The sequence below is a fragment of the Histomonas meleagridis genome (genome assembly GCF_020186115.1).
Source record: "Histomonas meleagridis strain 2922-C6/04-10x chromosome Unknown contig_15, whole genome shotgun sequence".
Lineage (NCBI taxonomy): Eukaryota > Parabasalia > Tritrichomonadida > Dientamoebidae > Histomonas > Histomonas meleagridis.
The window spans coordinates 211,641-233,117 of record NW_027150778.1 but is presented as its reverse complement, the minus strand read 5'-3'; the positions used below and the strand labels follow the sequence as shown (position 1 = coordinate 233,117).

The 21,477-nt window shown below is 29.7% G+C and overlaps 10 protein-coding genes across 10 annotated transcripts; 4 read left to right on the top strand and 6 right to left on the bottom strand.

Annotated features, from left to right (window-relative positions):
* Nucleotides 1-23: 23 nt before the first annotated feature.
* On the top strand, nucleotides 24-383 carry GO595_001785 (Transcription initiation factor TFIID subunit 12; the record flags this gene model as incomplete). The annotated part of the gene is made up of 1 exon (XM_067914621.1): nucleotides 24-383. One exon carries the CDS (start codon nucleotides 24-26, stop codon nucleotides 381-383), a length of 360 nt encoding a protein of 119 aa, XP_067778034.1.
* A 287-nt stretch (nucleotides 384-670) lies between these two features.
* GO595_001784 (Meckel syndrome type 1 protein) lies at nucleotides 671-2,182 on the top strand (the record flags this gene model as incomplete). Its single annotated transcript, XM_067914620.1, has 1 exon — nucleotides 671-2,182. The coding sequence occupies one exon, from the start codon at nucleotides 671-673 to the stop codon at nucleotides 2,180-2,182; it is 1,512 nt and encodes a 503-aa protein (XP_067778033.1).
* Nucleotides 2,183-3,137: 955 nt separating this feature from the next.
* Nucleotides 3,138-4,769, bottom strand: GO595_001783 (Thioredoxin family protein; the record flags this gene model as incomplete). The annotated part of the gene is made up of 1 exon (XM_067914619.1): nucleotides 3,138-4,769. One exon carries the CDS (start codon nucleotides 4,767-4,769, stop codon nucleotides 3,138-3,140), a length of 1,632 nt encoding a protein of 543 aa, XP_067778032.1.
* A 487-nt stretch (nucleotides 4,770-5,256) lies between these two features.
* GO595_001782 (exosome complex component RRP41-like) lies at nucleotides 5,257-5,952 on the top strand (the record flags this gene model as incomplete). Its single annotated transcript, XM_067914618.1, has 1 exon — nucleotides 5,257-5,952. One exon carries the CDS (start codon nucleotides 5,257-5,259, stop codon nucleotides 5,950-5,952), a length of 696 nt encoding a protein of 231 aa, XP_067778031.1.
* Nucleotides 5,953-9,140: 3,188 nt separating this feature from the next.
* Nucleotides 9,141-9,626, bottom strand: GO595_001781 (HMG box family protein; the record flags this gene model as incomplete). The annotated part of the gene is made up of 1 exon (XM_067914617.1): nucleotides 9,141-9,626. The coding sequence occupies one exon, from the start codon at nucleotides 9,624-9,626 to the stop codon at nucleotides 9,141-9,143; it is 486 nt and encodes a 161-aa protein (XP_067778030.1).
* A 1,974-nt stretch (nucleotides 9,627-11,600) lies between these two features.
* Nucleotides 11,601-12,242, bottom strand: GO595_001780 (Synaptobrevin family protein; the record flags this gene model as incomplete). The annotated part of the gene is made up of 1 exon (XM_067914616.1): nucleotides 11,601-12,242. The coding sequence occupies one exon, from the start codon at nucleotides 12,240-12,242 to the stop codon at nucleotides 11,601-11,603; it is 642 nt and encodes a 213-aa protein (XP_067778029.1).
* A 221-nt stretch (nucleotides 12,243-12,463) lies between these two features.
* Nucleotides 12,464-12,913, bottom strand: GO595_001779 (putative ubiquitin-conjugating enzyme E2 N; the record flags this gene model as incomplete). The annotated part of the gene is made up of 1 exon (XM_067914615.1): nucleotides 12,464-12,913. The coding sequence occupies one exon, from the start codon at nucleotides 12,911-12,913 to the stop codon at nucleotides 12,464-12,466; it is 450 nt and encodes a 149-aa protein (XP_067778028.1).
* Nucleotides 12,914-13,521: 608 nt separating this feature from the next.
* On the top strand, nucleotides 13,522-14,325 carry GO595_001778 (protein stu1-like; the record flags this gene model as incomplete). The annotated part of the gene is made up of 1 exon (XM_067914614.1): nucleotides 13,522-14,325. The coding sequence occupies one exon, from the start codon at nucleotides 13,522-13,524 to the stop codon at nucleotides 14,323-14,325; it is 804 nt and encodes a 267-aa protein (XP_067778027.1).
* Nucleotides 14,326-17,920: 3,595 nt separating this feature from the next.
* GO595_001777 (DnaJ domain containing protein) lies at nucleotides 17,921-18,886 on the bottom strand (the record flags this gene model as incomplete). Its single annotated transcript, XM_067914612.1, has 1 exon — nucleotides 17,921-18,886. The coding sequence occupies one exon, from the start codon at nucleotides 18,884-18,886 to the stop codon at nucleotides 17,921-17,923; it is 966 nt and encodes a 321-aa protein (XP_067778026.1).
* A 1,476-nt stretch (nucleotides 18,887-20,362) lies between these two features.
* On the bottom strand, nucleotides 20,363-21,055 carry GO595_001776 (Bromodomain containing protein; the record flags this gene model as incomplete). The annotated part of the gene is made up of 1 exon (XM_067914611.1): nucleotides 20,363-21,055. One exon carries the CDS (start codon nucleotides 21,053-21,055, stop codon nucleotides 20,363-20,365), a length of 693 nt encoding a protein of 230 aa, XP_067778025.1.
* Nucleotides 21,056-21,477: the final 422 nt, after the last annotated feature.

Here is a 21,477-nt window from a genome sequence, read left to right as displayed (position 1 = left end):
TCAATTTATATGCCATTTTTCAAATGCAAAGGCCTGGTCCTCTTTTTTCAGCAGATTTTTACAGAGATATTGCCCATAAGATGGACCCAGAGCAAGAATTTAGTCCAGAGGCAATTTCGTTTTTAAATGAAATTTCAGATAATTTTTATGATACAATATTAACTGAGATTATTCAATACTCGAAAGGTAAAGTTGGTAAAGGTACAAGGGATCAAATAGAAATAACAGAAGAAGACGTTCAATTTATTGTTGAGAAATTTACTGGAATTTCACTTCGAAGTCGATTATCACAAACAGAGCCAACAATATTTAAACCCACTGCTGAATACCAAGAAAAACTTGCTGCCGTTAGAGCCCATGCTGTGAGTCAAAATGAAGACTAATTTTAGAATAAATGGTTTTATTATATATTATTGCCTCAATAAAAAATTACTTGTTTAATAATGTTAACATTTTAAATATCAAAAGTCTCATATTTTGACAAATAATTAAATTGGACTATCTACAAAATCATATGAAAAAAATTTAGTTAAAATGCAAAATGCCTAAGTGGTTTTTTAATTTTGTAATTTTATGACTTACATATTTGTTAACTTTCAAATTAAAGGTGTTAAGCAAATGATAAAGCTTAAATATATTTTTTGTCATATATAATTGAATGAAAAATAATATGTCAAATACGTTTAAGAGCAAAGAAATGCAAACAACAGATAACAGGTTCGGCTGGTCAATTCATAGGACACTTGATCCAATTGGCCTGTTGAAAGTTCGAGTTACACTAAGCAGGGATCGTCAAATCCATAATGAAATTGATAATTCGAATGATAAATCTGATAACGAAGATGAATCAAGTAGTGACTCAAGTAAAAGCAATTCAAGCAAAAGCAACACGAACAAAAGTAATTCAAGCAAGAATAACTCTAATAAAAGTGAATCTTCACATGAAAAGCCAAACATTAATGGAGAAACTATCACAAGAGTAATTTCATGGCAGGAAAAAATTTTTGCACCGAACGAAGATCCAGATCACCAAGGGGAAGTGATTTTTACAAAAATTTCTGAAGATCATTACATTGATCCATCTGAAATCGACAAGCCATTCAGGAATAACATCGGAGAAAGACCACCAACAGACCTTGCCAATGCTGTTATGGAAGGCACAGGCCCAGAAAGCCTTGTTGAAATTGTTCAAGCCACAGTTCAATCGATGCATATTTTTTGTGCTATACAACAAAATGATGGTAGTTATCATATGGAGTTATTATGTATTATACGTGTTTATTCAGGTGGGCGTATTGATGTTCGGCCACCATTTTCTAACAAAACTAATCCTGAAACACGATATCATTTTTTTACTCCTTCTAATGAATCAATATATTATTCAGTTGAAGTAATTGAGGATAAAATTGAGGATGAGACACCATTTGAGCGCACTTTATTAGCTGATATTAAGAGAAGGAGGGCGATAATTGACGCGGCCCAATCCGAATGTTCACTTTCGCAACCGCCGGACCCCCCCGGAACGATACGGATGTTTTACAAATGTGAAATTTCAACGGCCCAAATGTTTGAATCAGATTCCGTAGCTATTGAATATAATATCAAGCTTCCTTCTGGATGGAAATGTGAGGATAGCGCTGCGAATCTTCGAGGTTGTAGTCAATTAGCATTATGTAGACCAGATAATCAAATAGCACATATTAACATGCCAATTGATTTTGTAGGCCTATGTCAGTCACAAACAGCTCCAACAATGCAGTTGCTGTTACATAGTTATACAAATTCAAAATCAAGAATCGTTGTTGGTTATGGTTCATTACAACTTCCAATGACAAGAGGTTATCATGAAATAACTATAGATGTATGGAGGGTTCAAGGTACAATCTTAGAAGAATTGAAACTTTTGTTTTTAGATTCAGGAATTGAAATCCAACCATCGATCGATTCCGAATCCGCAGACTTAATGAACAATTTTACTGATGACAGCGCTGATACTTATAACAGATTTGGATTACATACAGTAGGAACTGGAAAAGTTACATTGAAAATTAATTTGGTGCAACAAAGCACTTTGTTCAGAGCGCGGCCTTCTGTCCAAACAAACACTTTCTCTAGAATTGGATCTTTAATGAGGGATTCACAGATGTCACCAACAAACTCAAGATATCAAAATTCGTTTTAAGTTAACAATTATAATTTTTTATTAATAAATATTAAATATGTATATTGACATTTATTGATGAATAGTAATTAGAAGTGTTTTCTCACCTTTTCATAAGACATAAAGTCAATTTTGTTTTTTCTCAAATTTCCTATTTATTTCACTTTAAAATAAAATACAAAGATGTATCTTGTAATTTAGAATGTAATTATTCATTATTCAGGAATAGTATGTGGTTGTTTATAACTTCTTTTGAAAGTTTTTATTATATATATATATTACTTTTAAGATGTGAATTGTTTTGTTTTAATATAAAATGCTTAATAACTTTTGTAATGAAGCTATATTGTCCATCTTGATACAAATTGAGCATATATAATATGTTTATAAAATATGAATAAAAAAAAATTTGCTCATTAAATATCATTGTGATCAGCTTTTGTGTTTCTTCAGTTTTTGTGTCATCGCTTATTTTCTTTTTCAACTTTTAGATTTCTCGTAAAAGCCATATATTTAACAAATTTCTTTTTATTGAATTTATTAAATATTCATCCTAACCATGATTTCTCACAAATAAAACTCAATTGTATTATTAGTTAAAACATTTTTGCGAGACTTAATTTGATTAGCTTTTAATAGCTTCCTTTGTAAGTTTTTGAAACTTTTCTTCCATTGTTTACCACTAATTCTTCAAATTTCCGTTTAAACTTAAATAAGGTGTAATAAGCATTACTTTTTATATCTTAAAATGTTGAAATATCGATGAAATACTTAAACTTAGCTATTGGAAAAACCCACAACAAAAAAACTCTAAAAAGATATAAAGTAAATTTAATTCTGATTTGCATCAGAGTCAACTTGTATCATGACATTTAATCTTCTAAAGATTTATCAACTCAAAAACATATAAATATTTTTAATTCCATAACAACAACACGCACAAATAAACAAATTAAATATATTTCAATATTTAGCTTTATAGTTCCACATTTGGATTTTCATTAACTTTTTCCTTATTTTCGCCTTTCGCTTTGTCTTCATTTTCATTAACTTTTTTCTCGTTTTCTTCTTCTTTATCATCGAACTGCTCCAATATATCGGATATCTTTTGTATCCAGTCGAACATTCTTTCTTGTTCATCCTCAGGCTCTTCAGCCACTTTATATAGCAATTCCAACAAATCTCTTGCTGCTTTAGTTCTATCAATTTCTTGTATTTCGATATTTAGTTCATTTGTTGCATACATTTTTATTAATCTTAATAAGTTATCTCTTGTTTTATCACCTCTTAAAGCTTGATGATTAGTTTTATTTGTTGGGAAAATATGTATATGAGGTAAAGAATGCATAATTGGAAATCCGGATTTAACTGAATTTTTGTTTCGATTAATATAACCGAATTTTAATGAATTATTATTTAATTCTTGGGCAACATTTATAAACATATTTAAGAAATCATTACAAACTGTACATTCATCACTTGTATAGAATATCACAACATCATTTGTTGGATCATTAACAAATTCATCATATGTATAACCAACAAGTTTTATAACATTATTATTTTCTTGTTCATGTGGAATTTCTTCCGAATATATATTCCTTTCAAGTGAATTATTTCGTAACAAATCAAGAGCTTCATTACATTTTACTTCCCATAAACTCGAATTAAATTCATTGCTGTATAACGTGTCAAAAAGTGACGAAATATTATAAGTGTAACGGCGGAGACCGTTAAAGAATAACATCATTGGAGTGTTCGGAAGTGGAATATTCATTTTACGCTGAAGCTTAAGAAAGAGCTCAAGTGTTAAAAAGCCAACAGTAAAATCTGGATTACTTTCACCAACTGAAAATAAAAATTGATCATATTCACGTGTAAGTGAATCATCAACTAAAGCTATAAAAACATTGTCTTGTGTTAAGTCATCCGATGTTAACATAACGTATACAGGAAATGTGTTGGAATAGAGGTCTGTGGTAGATTTTGACTGAGGTACAATTGCTAAATCTTCAGTTCGAAAGAAACCTAATGTAGAGGAATTTAACCCAATTTCTTCTAATAATGAGTCAGTAAGAACATAGATGTTGATTGGTCCTGTAACTTTGGCTGCTCGAAAATGAAGAGATAACGCATCTTCATAAAGTGTTTCTGGTGTAAGAATAGAGAAAGGTGAAGAGCCAATGGAAGTGGCTAGTTCACGAAGTGTCTGAATAGGTGTAATATCTGGATAAAGAAGATAATCAATGAGATAAAGAAGAGTGGAATCATCATTTGGATATGAATAAGCAGTAATATATTCTCCACCAATAAAGAGAAATAGGCAATCTAAATCTACTTTATGAGATTTGGAAAAATTTTTGGCATCACGAGGATTTAATACGGCAAACTTAACATCTTTATGACCTGAAAAATAACCAGAAATCCGCTTAAAACTGTTTATAGTGTCATGACTTTCTCTTGGATTATATCCAAGTAAAAAAAAATACTTTGTTTTATTTGCAATTTCTTTAGCTTTTTCGATAGAATAAAATGGCACATTTTGCTTTGCTGTTTTTGAGATTGGTACATAGATAGAAGCAACAATACTTGTAAAGAAAACAAGCATTTTTTTGAGTACAGAAAAGAGGTTATTCTGTTCAAAAAGTGGTGGGAAATATTCTCGTTCTTGACTTAAAAGATTCAAACATTTAGTTAGAGATAAAGTTTTATTTAAGTACAACTTACGTTTCTTCTTGTTATAATTATTTGAGTAACATATTTTGGGATAACATTATAATTGTATCACATATTTTCAACTTTGAGTGAAATAATCAATATCATTCTATTTTCTCATAATCAGAATCAAGAGAATAATCAGACAAGTTATCATCTAACGATGCTAGGAATATTGCAAGATCCTTCATAAATTTTTCGTTATTAAATTTTTTTTTATATCTCATCACATACCTCCTGCACGCGTCTGTTGAAAACCTTGAAGTAGAATATTTTATTGATCTAAAATATGCTTCAATTAGTTGCGAATGAGTATAACCTGGCATTGGGAATTTTTCATATCACAATTCTTGAATTGACATACTTTGTTCGGTTTCCAAATGGATGTTTACAACGAATTTACAGGACTTCGCCAAGATGGTCGTCGTCCAAATGAAATGAGGTTTATTGAAGCTAAAAACAATGTAATACCAGGTTGTACTGGATCTTCCCATTTCAAAATGGGACAAACTGAAGTTATATCACAAGTATTTGGACCATCAGAAGGTAGGGGTGGTGACCGTGAACTTGCAGAAGTCAATGTAAAATTGGAATTTGCAAACTTTGCGAAATCACCTCATGTACAAGATACTACAAAAACTCGTAGAAGCCGTGAAAGTGAGATCATCATAAAGAGGATATTTGAAACAGCAATTCGTCGTGAACAATATCCAAGTTCACAGATTGATATTTCCATCACGATCATTCAAGACGATGGAAGCTTCCAATCAGCTGCTATCAATGCTACCACGTTAGCATTAATTGATGGCGGCATCCCCATGTATGATTTTGTAGTCAGTCTTAGCGCCGCATATATTGCTGATCAAGCATTCCTTGATACTGGACGAAATGAATCATCAACTAGATTTCCTGTTCTTGAGGTTGCAGTTTTACCTTCATCAAATCAGATTGTATCGATGAATATGACATCACGAATTTCTCCTGAAGCAGCAAAACAACTGACTGAAATTGCTGTGGATGGATGTCTCAAACTACATTTATTGCTAGCAAACATTGCAAGGCAAAGTGCAGTTTGAAATCATATATTATTTTAAAATTTTTGTTAAAATAGAATTTTGAATTTAGATGAATCATAAATAAAATTTTATTCTTATTATTTCTATTGAAAAGAAGATCTCATATTATTTCACAGTTTGAGATGAATCAAATCTATTAAAAATGAACACAAACACACACAAAATTATATACAATATCTTTTATAAAAACTTTGTTGTAATGATTATCCTAATTGAAATTTATTTTTTAGTTTCATATTTTCAGTTGAAAAATGTATAATAAATATAAATTTTAATTTGATTTTATTATACAACAGTCATATACAAATTTTTACTATTAGATTTTGTATGATGTTGTTGGATTCATACCAAAAATTTAGGCTTCATCATCATTCAATTATTCTATAGCTCTTCCAAGTCGGTATTAATGCTAAAGTTTGAAAATTATATTTGGCATTTATTATAATTATTTGATATTCCTATAACATGGCCAATTAGCATTAATCGAATTGATATTGTTAAATTGATACTTGGATTAGAAGGATTTGACATTAATGCTAGAAATTTATCTTGTTTTCATATAAAATTTCTTCTTTGAATTATTTTATTATTTTATATTCCTTTTGGATTTCAATAAATTAATTTGGTACAGCACTTATGGCAGCAATAAACAACCGTAAAATTGAAATTGTTAAATTACTTATTGGGCAAAAAGGAATAGATATAAATGCTAAAGATCTTTAATATTTTTATTTAATGTTTGTTATAATAATTACAGGTTTAATTATATTATGTGGATTCTCATCATATATCATAATTCTGCATTATCATGTGCAGCCAAAAGTAATATTGAAATGCTTAAATTGATTGTTGAAAAAGATAGTACTAATATTAATATTACAAATGCTTGTTTTTTATATAAAATGTATGTTTTAGTGACTTAGTGTTTGAATATTTTTTTTAGATTTTATTATAGTTATTTCAGACAGCACTTATGATTGCTGCTCAATATCATTGCATTGATAATGTTAAATTCCTACTTGAACAGAAAGGAATCACTGTAAATGCTCAAAATGTTTTTATTATTAAAAATCATCTGTTTTTGTGAATTTCAAATCTAAAAATTTCCTTTGGATTTTTTTTTTAAATTATTTGACACTGCTCTAATTTTGGCTGCTAAAGCACCACGTGGTATACCAGGTTATCTTGAAATAATTAAATTATTTCTTAATCATGAGAGAATCGATACAAAAATAAGAAATATTTATAAAACTGTTTTTATGTTTCTTGTTTAAATTTCAAATTTATAAATTATTTTCGGATTTTATTATTTTTTATTCAAACATTTCTCACAGTTATGGGTTGGGATACAGCATTAAATGTATTGAACATAATTGCTGAAAAAAGAAGCAATTTGACCTCTGGTAACATTCAACATTGATTTATCGATTAATGAAAACTAAAACTTTAATTCACTTAATTTTTTTTATATGTTTTATGCATAAATGTTTATCATTGGAAACTTCGACAGATATCTGGAAATCTTTCTTCTTTATGAACACACACACACACACACACACACACACACAAAAAAGTAAATCAACTGAATTTTTAACATATTTAGAATCCTAAAACCCTAAACCACGCTCACGTATTTGATATTTCCATCAATTATCATCATCCTTTACATATAGAACCAAAAACCCACTCAAAACGCCTACTGCGATATATAATATCAATGCTATTACTGAATCCTTCATATCGCTTAGCAACAACTTATTTAAACTTTTTTCATGCACTTCTTCGTCTTCGTTCAAAGTCTCGGCGACCGTTGACGACAAATCGAACACTTCACTGCTGTTTGATGTATCCAAATAAGCTGAAAACTTTTGGAATACATCGAATTCGCTATGCCTTATGACAAAGCATATGAGCATGAAGAAAGCAAAGAAATATTGCGCAGTGGTATCAAGAATTATAACTCGGATATCATATGGATATAAAGTTTTCTTGAATTTGGTGACAAATAAATAAATTATCATAACTAGAAAACAAATACATGAGGTAACCATGGGAACAATAACAGGGAAAATAGTAACAAATCGATCAACTAACATACCAAAGAAAAATGAAAATAAAACTTGAAGAACATTCGATTTGCCATACGTTATTTCAAAAAATGCAAAGCATCCAATGAATAATACCCCGAGAATTTTCATGGAGTATTGACTTAAAAAGCGCTTGATATTGCTAATGCATTTTTTTGCTTCATTGGTATCATCAATAAAAAAATAATTTGTTTTACGTCCATATTGGAAGAGAAATGTAGCTATAATAGTTTGGACAACAATATCAATAGAAGGAAGTTGAAAATCAAGACCAAAATAATACATATCGTGAGACGAATGATCCATATAAATGCATGGTCCGGGTTGATTAGTAATCCAACCAAGAACTAACGCTGCTAGAATTGAAAAAGAACACGAAAACATAAATTTGATGATTGAAAGTCTATTTTGATTATAAAGCTTTTGCATTTTCTTCTGTTTTCCAGGTGCCTGAAAGAAAAATATAATAGGAATTGCAATGATCAAGAAAACAGCTGCAATTCCTATGAAATAAAAAGAAAACCAATCTAAAAACGAACAAATTAAACCATCAAGAAAAGCTTTTGGATACCACATCAAACATTTAGTAAAGAAGTTATCACTGTATGCTGATACAATTAATATTGTTCCTGTTGTTCGACCGGTTGTAATTGTTTCAGGTGTCGACATTGTATATTGTATATTGAATACTTTATATAAGGGTAAAATTACCCATATAAAAAGTGCAAACATTAACAGTTCGCTCAATTATCGGGATAATTACATGTGCTTTTTATACAATTTCAATAATTTGAAGTTTATAATATTTATGATTCCTCTAGAACAAGCTTAAATATGTTTAGTTATATATTTTCATTTATAATGAAGGAAGATCATTTCATTTCCCTCATTACATTTTTTAATCTTTCTATGAGTGATATCAATTACTAATAATTTATTTTTCACAAGCATTATCTAGTCTCACATGTTTTTATATGAAAACGTTATTTTGAAATTGATTTTTCAAATATGTCACCTGACAAAATAATAAAATGCAAACTAGCTAAATTAGTCAGTTTCATTTTGTCATTATTTTTATGAATAAATAAAACAAAATATATATCATCGCTGATCAAAAAAATCACCAAATGGATGAAAATCAGAAATGTGAGGTTCACTAATACTTTGCGTCACATTTGAATTAGCCATTGGGTGGTTTTGTTGACCTAAACTTGCATTTAACAAATTTAATATTGCTTGGAAATTTTCTTGAAGTCCATCAAATGAACTTACTTGATTTCTATTTTGAAGGGCAATTTCTTGTGCATGTCTTTTTTCTCTTGCCTTTTCATATCTATAATCAGGATTTTTTAACTTGAATTCTGCTTGTAATATTTTAGCTTTTTCTTTGTAAGGTCTTCTATCCACCTCATTGAGAGACTTCCATTCATTCCCTAACATTCTGGATATTTCGATGTTCGGAAGATCTGGGTGTAATGTACGAAACTCAGTTCTTTTTTCTAAACAATACAAAATATATCCATTAGGCGGACGTTTTGTTTTAGTTTTTGGTTGTACCATTCCTAGGGAGAAGATGTTTTCTTCCATTTGGGCAGATAATTTTTGGAGAAATTGGTTTGGCAGAAGTTATTTCTATTGAAATTCTTGGCTGCATTGAATGTTCTTTACTTTCGGTTATATTTTGAATTGCGCGAAGAAAAATTTCAATGCGAATACAATACGGTCAATGACTTTTATCAAATAAATTTTATTCATTGATATAACAATATGATCATTTAACATTTTAAAATTTTCCACCTACAGATGTTAACGCAGCTTCTTCTATTGTGGTTTTAATATCTTCTTGGGATCCTTGATTCGATCCTGTTATTCCATAAAAAAGTTTCCTCGCCCAATTTTCCCAGTTTTGGAGTGATATCAACGCCTTTTGATCAAATTTCTTTTTGACATATTCAAATTCTTCTGAAAGCTTTTCGTTTTGCTTTTTCAGTTTGTGGTTTTCTTTTATTAGTTTCTCTCTTTCTTTATTTAATTTTTCTTTTCCTTCATTCATCTGTTCTTTTTCTTCATTTAATTTTTCCTTCTGTTTGAAGAATTGAGTTATTTCTCTTTTTAATTGCTTTTGCATTTTAAACAGTTCTTCTTTTTCTTCATTTAATTTATCTTTCTCTTTGGCTATTTGTTTTTTCTCTTCATTTAAATTTTCTTTTTCTTCAAGTAATTTGTTTTGCTCCTCACTTATTTGGCCTTTTTCTTCGTTAAACTGATTTTTTTCTTCATTTAATTTGATTTTCTCTTCATTTAATTTTTCTCTTTCTTCATTCAAATTTTCTTTATGTTTATTTAGCTTACTGATTTCTTTGTTTAGTTGCTTTTTTTCTTTAATTAATTTGTTTTGTTCTTCACCAAAATGATCTTTTTCCTCATTAAATTTATCTTTTTCTTCATTAAACTGATTTCTTTCTTCATTTAATTTTTCTTTTTCCTCATTAAATCTTTCTTTATTATTATTTAGCTTACTGATTTCTATGTTTAGTTGCTTTTTTTCTTCACTCATTTGTTCTTTTTCCTCATTAAACTTATCTTTTTCTTTGTTTAATTTAGTTATTTCAATACTTAATTTCTTTTGTTCTTTAAGTATTTTTTCTTTATCTTCATTTTTGTTTTTTGATATTTCGTTTATGTAATTCTTGAGTATTGTAGTTATTGCAACTTCTTGAATGAAAAGATCTTTGACTTCTCTATTCGATATTTCTTCATTTGAAAAAATTTTCTTTGCTTGATTGATTCTATTTTGAAAATTGCTTTTAAGATTTAGAGCCTCTGTAATGTTGTAAAGTGGGTCTTCAGGATCACTTTGAATATTTTGAATAAGGTCAGATGTTTCTTTTGCTTTATCAAGAAGTATTTGGATTGTGGATTGTGAAAATGTTGATTCAGCAAAATTTGGCGTTTTAAGAAACAAAGAGCGTATATCAGATGATGTTGCAAGGTTCGTTAAGAAGATTATGTAGCCTTCCAATGATGAAGCTAATTTGTGTGATTGTTTATTATAATGTGCTTTGGAGTAAAGAAGAGTAAAATCAACAATAGAACATATTTTGGTTGAGAGAGTTTCCGTAGCCTCGATTTTCTCTAAAAATTCGGAAAATTCTATTTCATTAGGATCCAATTTCTCCTTAAACTCATTTATTATTGAATTCACTTTATCACTTGCTAAATTCATTTGGTTTCGAAGGAAATCAATGTATTCCTTCTGTTCTTGGTTTTGTTTTTGAAGAGATTCTATTTCAATCTTAAGTGCATTGATTTGTTCATTTTGATAATTATCAACTAAAGAACTACTTTCAGAATAAGCTACATCAGAATTACCTATTTCTTGTAAAACATTATTGATTGGTTCTTTTTCTTCACCCATATTTTCATACGTTAAGCTTAACGTGTGCAATTTTGTGTTACCCTTCGAAAATTTTCACATTTTACATAAATTTAGTGATGAGTGTGCGTCACACTTAGTTGATAGGTACAAAATGAAAATATTTTTTTATAAATCAAATAAATTTATTCTTTACTCTTTTTGCCACTCTTTACAGAAATAATGATGATTATGATCAAAATCACAACACCAATTATTATACCGAGAATTATATATTTATATTTTTCGAAGCAAAGCCTTCGCTTTAGTTGCGTTGATTGCCTATCAAATTCTCTGGAAGATTCGGCAATTGATTGAGCAGAAGCATCTAAAGAGTCTATCTGATTTGAACGTAGAATTGCCTTCTGTAAGTTATCACTCATGGTTTCGGTTGCTTGAGTAAGATTATCTTTTATTTGAGAAAGTTTATCATTTTTATCACACATTATAGACTGAAGTTTTGGGCCAAATTCGCTTTGCATTCCGTATGATGGAGCACTTTCCCATGTTCTTCCATATTTCATAATAAAATTTCTCTGAACTTGGTCTAAAAAATTATAAGCTGCTTGAGATTGAAGAGTCAACGGACCAGCAACGATGAAATTTAAGCCAGAACTTTCATGGCTTATGAAGTATCGATGGTTCATTTTTTCGCATGTAAAACGTGAATCATTTGGATTAATTCTATTAATTATATCGCTCAGATAAACATCAAAGTTACCTGCAGTATTAGCATGTTGCGCTAATATTTGAGAGTTTCTAGTGACTGCCGCATATTCGAACTGCATTTTGGCCACTTTTGGAAAAACGTCACTTTAAACCGCAATTTCCATTCAAAGCCATGTAAAAACAAAAAGAATCGATTTCTTTGTTTATCTTGGCAACCAAATGAAAGCAATATTGTTTTTAAAAAACTTGTTCAATTGCTTTAATTTTTGCTTGGTTTTTAAAGTTTTTAATATTCATATAAGTAAATTTTTACTTATGATTCAAGACGAATTAATCATGATTATGCATACCTTTCGGTCCATTGACGCGCAGTATTCTCAGCATCTGCCTTGTTTGTTTTCCAATGTTCTGCAATTTGTGTATCAAGTGGATCATCAGGATTTGGTTCACAGAGAAGCGATTGAATGGAAAGAAGAATTGTGCTAATGTTTAAAGCTGGTGTCCATCCCTTGTCAGCCTTTAATACATCCAAACAAATTCTTCCGATTTTATCAATATTTGGATGATATATTTTAGTAAGGAATCTTGCCTTTGGTGGGTCAAGGGGATAGTTTTCAGGAAGGAAAAGCTCGAGATGGAAAAGTCCTCCTTGATATGGAGTTCCTTGTGGTCCTTCAATGATAATTTTGAAATTACGGTAGTTATCCTCGCAAGGTGACCCGGATATGCCTGGTGGTGGGTTTGTCATAAGCATTTTTGTTTCTCTTGCAATTCGATTTTTTGCGTTCATGACAAGTTTGATCCAAACAAACTTCTGAAAATTGTTTGATCAAATTCTTTTTAAAATTTGCCAAAGAAGGATAACCAAACCGTTTGGCGGATCAATATCAACACAATCTTTTGTCTTCAAAAAGTTCTTTTGCATTGTAAAATTATACGATACGAAATTTGTGAGTGTATCGTTCAAAAATGTAAAATCAAAATATCTTGCTTGCAATCCATTAAACCATCGCAAAGATACAAAAAAATCAACTTATTTTAAATGGGAAGGTAATTTATCAAAAAATAACATTTCCATTATCACTATATTTTATTAAATTTATCTTTACATGAAACTTTTAAACATTTATCTCATTGTGAAACTTTAAACATTTACTCATTGTGAAACCTCTAAACATTTATCTTTACATGACTTTCATACATTTATCTCATTGTGAAACCTCTAAACATATATCTCATTGTGAAACTTTTAAACATTTATCTTTAAAACCTTTAAACATATATCTCATGTGAAATCACAACATATAAAAACATTTTTGCACGTCGAACTATTAACTATTTTATTTACATCAAAATTTACTATTTTTTGTATACCGCATAAAAAAATCCAATTAAACGATGTCATCCAATGGCGTTGAGAACTCTGTAAAGTCTCCATACATGCCGTGCTTCTTTCTTCTGCGTCCCACAATTACCAATACCGCAATCACCACAACAAATATTAATATAACTCCTAAAATTATCAAGATGACGCTCGTCTTCGACATTCCCGATTCTTGGCTTGCATCAGTCGTTTCAGCAAAAGAACTTTCTTCTGCCGAAGAATCGTCAAAAGAACTTATTCCCGATGATTCGACAGCAATAGTTGTATCATCCGTTTCGCTGTCGGAACTTGTTTCAGTTTCAATTGTTGACCTCGTTTCAGTTTCAGTTTCGATCACTGTACTCGTTTCAGTTTCAGTTGATGAACTTATTTCAGTTTCAGTTGTTGAACTTATTTCAGTTTCAGTTTCAGTTGTTGAACTTATTTCAGTTTCAGTTGTTGAACTTATTTCAGTTTCAGTTTCAGTTGTTGAACTTATTTCAGTTTCAGTTTCAGTTGATGAACTTATTTCAGTTTCAGTTTCAGTTGTTGAACTTATTTCAGTTTCAGTTTCAGTTGATGAACTTATTTCAGTTTCAGTTGTTGAACTTATTTCAGTTTCAGTTTCAGTTGTTGAACTTATTTCAGTTTCAGTTTCAGTTGATGAACTTATTTCAGTTTCAGTTTCAGTTGATGAACTTATTTCAGTTTCAGTTGTTGAACTTATTTCAGTTTCAGTTTCGTTCACTGTACTTGTTTCGGATTCTGTCGGCTCAGCTGCTGGACATTCTTCGAAGCCGACTTTCAGCTGCAAGTCGCCGAATGTTGCATTATTGTAATGACTTTGCACCATTATTACGTTTGTGCCTATATTATCGAATGCGTTTCTACCGATATTTGGTTCATTCGTTCCATTGAAGTAAATGCACTGAAGTTTATTATCATTGTAAAATGCATAATCGCCAATATGACAAACATTTGAACCAATATAAACAGTAATTAAATTCGAGCAATATGCGAATGTCTGCAATTTAACAGATGTAACTTTATTAGGAATTATTATATTATTTAAATTTCCGCAAAGTTTAAATGCAGAATTACCGATAGACAATAAATTGTTATTAAGTTGGATATTTCTTAAGTTATTACATAATTCAAATGCATTATCATCAATTACATTAACATTATCACCGATTTTAACATATAATAAATTATTACATTTATAAAATGCCGAATCACTAATCAATTTAACATAATTAGAAATTGTCACATTACTTAATTTAGATAAACTAAATGAATAATTACTTACTTCAATGATATTATTCATAAATTCAAATTCTTCATTAGTTTTACCAGATGGATAACAAATAACTTTAGTATAATTAATATCATAAAGTACTCCATCGTTATTATAATTCGCAAAATATTTATTTGCGATAGAAACATTAATAAATTTCATGTTTTCACATAACGAAAAACTACATAACCCAATTGAAACAACATTTCCCGGTATATTAATATTTTCCAAATTCGAACAACTATAAAATGCATAACTTCCAATTGTATTAATATTTTCAGGCAGAATAATATTTTCTAATTTATAACAACAATAAAATGAATAATCATTAATTGATGTAATTGAATTAGGTATATTAACATTATTAAGTTCTACACACATATAAAATTGATATTCCGATATTTTCGAGATATTATTACCAATTATTACGTTTCGAAGAGATGTACAATATTGGAATACATTAGTACCAATGTTTTGTACTGAGTTTGGAATTATTATATTACTTAAATTCGAACAACCATAAAATACATAATTACCTAATGTAGTTACATTATTACCGATAATTACTTCATTTAATGCTGTACATGATTGAAATGCTCTTGTATCAATTGTATTTGTAGTATTTGGTATTGTGAAGTTTTTAAGTTTTATACATTCTCTAAATGCATAAGTAGAAATAGTAATAATTCCATTATTTATAATAATGTTTTCTAAGTTATAACAATATTCAAATGCATATTCGCCAATAGTTTGAAGTGAATTTGGAAATATAATTAATGGTAACTTAATACATTCCGAAAATGCACATTCCGAAATTGTAATTACCGAATTACCGAGTGAAACTGATTGTAAATTAATACATTTAAAGAATGTATTTCTTTGGATATTTTCGATTTTATTACCAATATTAACAGAAGTCAAATTAATACAATCTTCAAATACATTATAACCAATAGTTTTCAATGAGTTAGGTAATGTAATATTTAATAAATTTATACATTCATTAAACACATGACCACCCAAAGTTATTAAATTATCATTAAATATTACATTTTCTAATGAATAACAATCAGAAAACACATAACTTCCAATTGTTTCAAGTAAATTCGGTAAAACAATTGAAGTTAATGATGTACATGTATAGAATGCATAACTATAAATTGTTTTGATATTATTCGAAAGATTTATAGTTTCTAATGATAAACATTCAGCAAATGTATATTGATTAATATCAGTAACACCATCACTGACAACAACATTTTCTAATGAAAAACATTGTTGAAATGCATATTCTCCAATGTATTTAACTGAATTCGGTATTATAATCTCAATAATATTCTTACAATAAGAGAATGAATGATCGCCAATTGTTTCCACGTTATTTGGTATTATTATATTATTAATTTCATCACATTCAGCAAATGAATAACTATTAATCTTTTCTAAGTTATCATTTAGAATTATTTGCTTTAAGTTTTTACATTTATAAAATGTATAATTATCAATTTCAATAATACTATTCGGTAATTGATATATACTTTTGTTATTAGATATAGGATAACATATAATTGTCGTCAAATTAATATCATAAAGAATTCCATCGTCTTCATAATTAACATATGAAGGATTATCCTTTTCGACTTTAATCGATTGTAATTTATCACATTTACTAAATGATTGAACACCAATTAATTGTACTGATTTCGGTATAAATATTTCGATTAATGATATACAATTAATAAATGATTGCTCCCCAATTATAGTTAACTTATCATTAAATGAAATTTCATTCATTGATGTACATGACTCAAATGCATGTGAACCAATTAAAGTGGTAAAATTAGGTAACAAAAGTTTGGTGAAGTTACTGCAATATGAAAATGAATAATCACTAATAACTATAAGTGATTTCGGTAACTTAATGTCATTTAATGAGAAGCATTGATAAAACGAATAATTACCAATTGATGTTACATTATCACCAAAAATTAAGTTTCGTATTGTTTGACATGACGCAAATGAATAATCGCCAATGATTACTACTGAATTAGGAATAGTAAATGAAGTAATTCCAATTCCTAATGGAAAATCTAAAATCGTAGTAATGTTTTTATCATAAAGTATTCCAATGTCATTATAATTCGAATATTGCGTATTACCTTCAGAAACATTAATGCTCGCCAAATTAGTACATGATGAAAAGCACCCGATACCAATGAATTCAACTGAAGCAGGAATAAAAATAGACATCAAATTCGTGCATGAGTTAAACGCAAAATTACCAATAGATTTGACACTTTCGCCAATGGAAACCGTTTTCAGATTGGTGCACCCCAAAAATGCATTGTTACCAATCGTTTTAACTGAATTTGCAATGTTTATCGATTGAACTTGGACATTGTTTTCAAATGCTGAATCTTCAATAATTGTTACGTTCCCACCAATGTTTGCTGAAATTGGACCTTCAGAGAAATCGGTGATTAATTGAGTGATTGATATTGCTGCAGTATTAATTGTTAAATTCTTAACGCCAATGCAATATTCAAATGCTAGATTACCAATTGATTGAATTGTCTCGCTAAGATATAAAGTTTCAATGCTTATACAATAATCAAATGCATATTCACCAATTGTTTTAAGACTTTGGCCCGAAACAAAAGAAGTAAGCAATGTGCACATGTAGAATGAATAAGGTCCAATAGTTTGTAAATTATCTGCATTTTCAAAATTAACGGTTGTTAATGCGGTACATATTCGAAATGCTCTTTCTCCAATTTCAGTAATACCTTTACCAAGAGTTACTTCAACAAGTGCTGTCCATCCATTAAAAGCTTGATATCCAATAAAATTTACATCATCAGAAATACGTATATATTTTGTTGTAGACCTAAATTCTGAATAACTACTCTCGAGGACTTCTGAAATACCTTCGACAATAAGTGTATCGGATGTTTCACTTATTCCTTTATAAGAAAGAATCACAAGGAGAAAAAGCATCATTGAAAAAATGTTTTGACAGACGATACACATTGAAATTTTCAATATGTTGTTTCTGTTTCCACTTTTTCCGATGATTTTGAATGTGCTGTTCGTATCGTTCATTCGAGCGATGATTGATGTTATATGAAAAAAGTTTTTTACTCATAGAATTCTTCATTATCCGGAAGCTCACTTTGTATAATCGCTTTTTGCTCATCAGTTAATGACTTTGGAAATTCAATTGAAAATGTGATCACTAAATCTCCTCGATGAGAATTATCAAGGAAATATGGAAGGCCTAACTCATGTATTCTCCTTTGTTCGCCATGTTGAATTCCTCCTTTGAGATCAATTTGTACTTTTTCGCCATCGAAATTTTCGATCTCGATCTCTGCACCACGAATTGCATCTGAGAGACTTACATTGATATCTGTATAAACATCAACGCCATCGCGTTTGAACTTTGGATCAGGAGCTGTGTAAACAGTGAATATTACATCGCATGCGCCACGTGCACTTGCTGTATCACCTAAGTCCTTAACAATGATCCTATGGAACTCTGGAGCACCCGGTGGTATTTGGATTTTATGGCGAACAATTTGTTCTGTTAATGGATCTTTTCGGCAACTGACACAATTCTTCCCTCCTTGAGGACAAACGCAATCTCTCGTTCGAACTACAGATAGTGTTCGCTCTGCGCCAGTTAGAAAGTCAATGAGATTGAACTGAACCGGATAAATAATCATTCCGCCAAAATTGTTCATGTCAGGTGGAAGGTTTCCGAAGACTTTCTTAAGAGCCTCAAGGGCAACATCGCTTTGATACCCAAGAACTTGGAATTTTGTGGCATTTAAGATGTTGTTTTCGAACATATCATATAATGCTTTAGAGTCGGGATTGCCAAGGACATCAAAAGCAAACTCTGTTAATTTGTAGCTATCAAGAGCTTTCTTTGTGGGGTTTTGATTCTTTCGTTTTTGTGAAAGGTATCGTTTGAACGAACGAGCAATGTCACGCTCTTGTGCTCCTTTGTTCAGACCAATAATTTGATAGAGATTCGTCCCGAGTAAATGAGATGTGTCAAGATGCTTGACGAATGCAAGAAATGCAAACAAAAGAAGCATTTTGATTTGAAATGTTTACTTGGTCAGGAGAATATGCACTTTTTGTAAATAAAAATTAACGGCAGACGCGAACGTTTATTTATGGTGTCAATCTCCAACAATTTTATTGATTTCATCTGTTTACATACATATTATCATCTTTTATGAAAACAAAAACTTCCTCTGCCTTATTGTCATCCTCATTTAGCTTGTTATGAAATAGTTTCATAACATTATCTTTTTGCATTCTATTCATATGAATATCTACGTGAATTTTCAGTGGCTCCTTTCCTCCAAAGCAGTTCAGCTATTTCTGGGTAACCACTTGCATTGGCTCAATCAATTGACCAAATTGTGGTAAAAAATTTGAACCATTTCCAAAAAATTGTACTATCAATGGAAGCCAGAAAATAAAAAAAAAATGAGTTTTAATTAAAACCAAAGATTATAATCTTCTCCTCCAAAGATGTTGCTTTGTGGATTAATATATTGGGAGATCAGAAAATCATCCATCTCGACGGGAATAATATTACTATTGTCACTGGTATTACTATTGTCATTGGTAGAACAATTGTCAATGGTCTTTCTATTTGCTTCGCTTATTCTTTCCAAGTCAGTAGGATTTTCAAAATTACTGTTACTGACTCGTATGTCTAACTCTCCAACGCCAGGAAGATTAGTACGAATCAATGTAATCCTTGGATTGCTAGATCTCATCTAAAATTATAATGAAGTTATTTCAATTGCCTTTTCAATTCTTGAATGTCATTTTAAACGTCATCGACTGTGAATTTTGAATAAAACTGCTTAGATTCGGTTATGATTTAAACCCCTCTCAATTATCAAACATATTTGATAATTAAATAGTTTATGTAACTTTTTGAAGGATAACCGTTGACAAAAGATGGTGATTCATCAAGCTGATTTTAAACTGAATATAATCCAAAAAGAATAATATTTTAATATGTATCATAATTTCAATAAAAAATTATCTTTGGAAAATACACAAAGTAATAATTTTATATTGTTCAATTTTATTTTGCAGAAAAGAATCACAAATTTAAATATTTAGAATAAATAACAGATGAATGAAAAGAAAGTGAATCAGGAAACACAGAAAAATCAGATCTGATGGTCCTTCGATAAAAATATTGAGGAAAAGAAAAGTAACAAAAAACATAATAATTGTTGGTATATTGATAGCTGTTCCATATGCTGTCGTTACTGGAGTCATATATTTTAAGATTTTATCGATCAAACCAGAAGTTTTTTCAGGAAAATCGATTTAATTTTAATTTCTAAAATTTGAAACTTTATAAAAATTGTATTTTATTTAAAAACAAACTTTAATATTTATTTTTTTGCAGCCAAAACTAACTGAATTTAGTTGATCAACTCACACACGATAATTCTTGGAAACAAACAACAAAAAAAAAAAAAATGATGAGAATGCAAATACAGAATAAATTTTCTTTATTGAAATATTATAAGGGCGCATTATGTTGGGTACTCTTGGTTCATTTGATGGAGTCTCTTTTTGAAGAAATCGCGTAACATGTGAAGTGATCGTGGTGTTATATCTTCAACATTAATCCGTACTTCGTCTGTTTGCTTATCAAATTGTTTTTCTGATTGTAAAATCTTACATATTTGCAATAAGTCATCTTTGTTGTAAAACGCCCGACTTGCTTCGATAAAGCAATCAAGCTCGCGACTTGAAAAAGGTGCATAATTATGGTAATCCGATGGTTTCCTGATTGGGAAAATTGTGCCTACGGATGAAGGTGGTGAGAGTAATAATCTATCAAGTTTTTCGCGTGATAAATAAAGATACTTCATCCATCCTGATATCTTTTTCATATCTAACCTTTGCTTAAGCTTTTTGAAGTGGTTAGACATATGATGAGCTATAATAGAAACATAAGAGTCTTTTCCATTGTAAAGTTCGGCATTTTGCCAAACTGTATTAATATCTTTCTCCCAAGACTTAACCTCTGCATATTCACCTCTTTCGAGTCTTTCATAAATGGTGCCTAAATCTTGGGGATTTTTAATTTTTTTATAATAATTTGTTTGATGATCAGTATTCACAGGCTCATTAAATAGATTGGCACCAGGATATTCACGGAGTTCTTGTGTAATTTCTTTGCATATTTTAAGGATATTTTCATCAATGCGAGCGTTCGACATTTTATATTGGTGGTGACACTCGCAAAAAATGAAAATATCTTGTCAAAAAAAATAGTTTTCGAATTTTGGTCTTAATAAAAAAGAACCTCGATACGGTAGAGATAATAAATTTAAATTATCAAAGGAATTTATTTTTTATAAAATGAAATATAAAGTTAGGTTACCTGGTACTAGCTACGATCAGAATCAACTTTTTCGATTCTTTCAAAAAAACATGTTTATGTTTTTCATATATCTCCATGTATAAAATAAATTCACATTTCGTTTCTTATAACCGCGAATATCCGACCGTTAAAAAGCAAAATTTAGGAAGTTACACACAAAATTCAATACTTAGTTATTGAGTAGTTTATACGTTCAAAATGGGTCAAAATCAGCAACATCAAATCAGAAATCTCAAAACGAATGGAAAACATTTACAA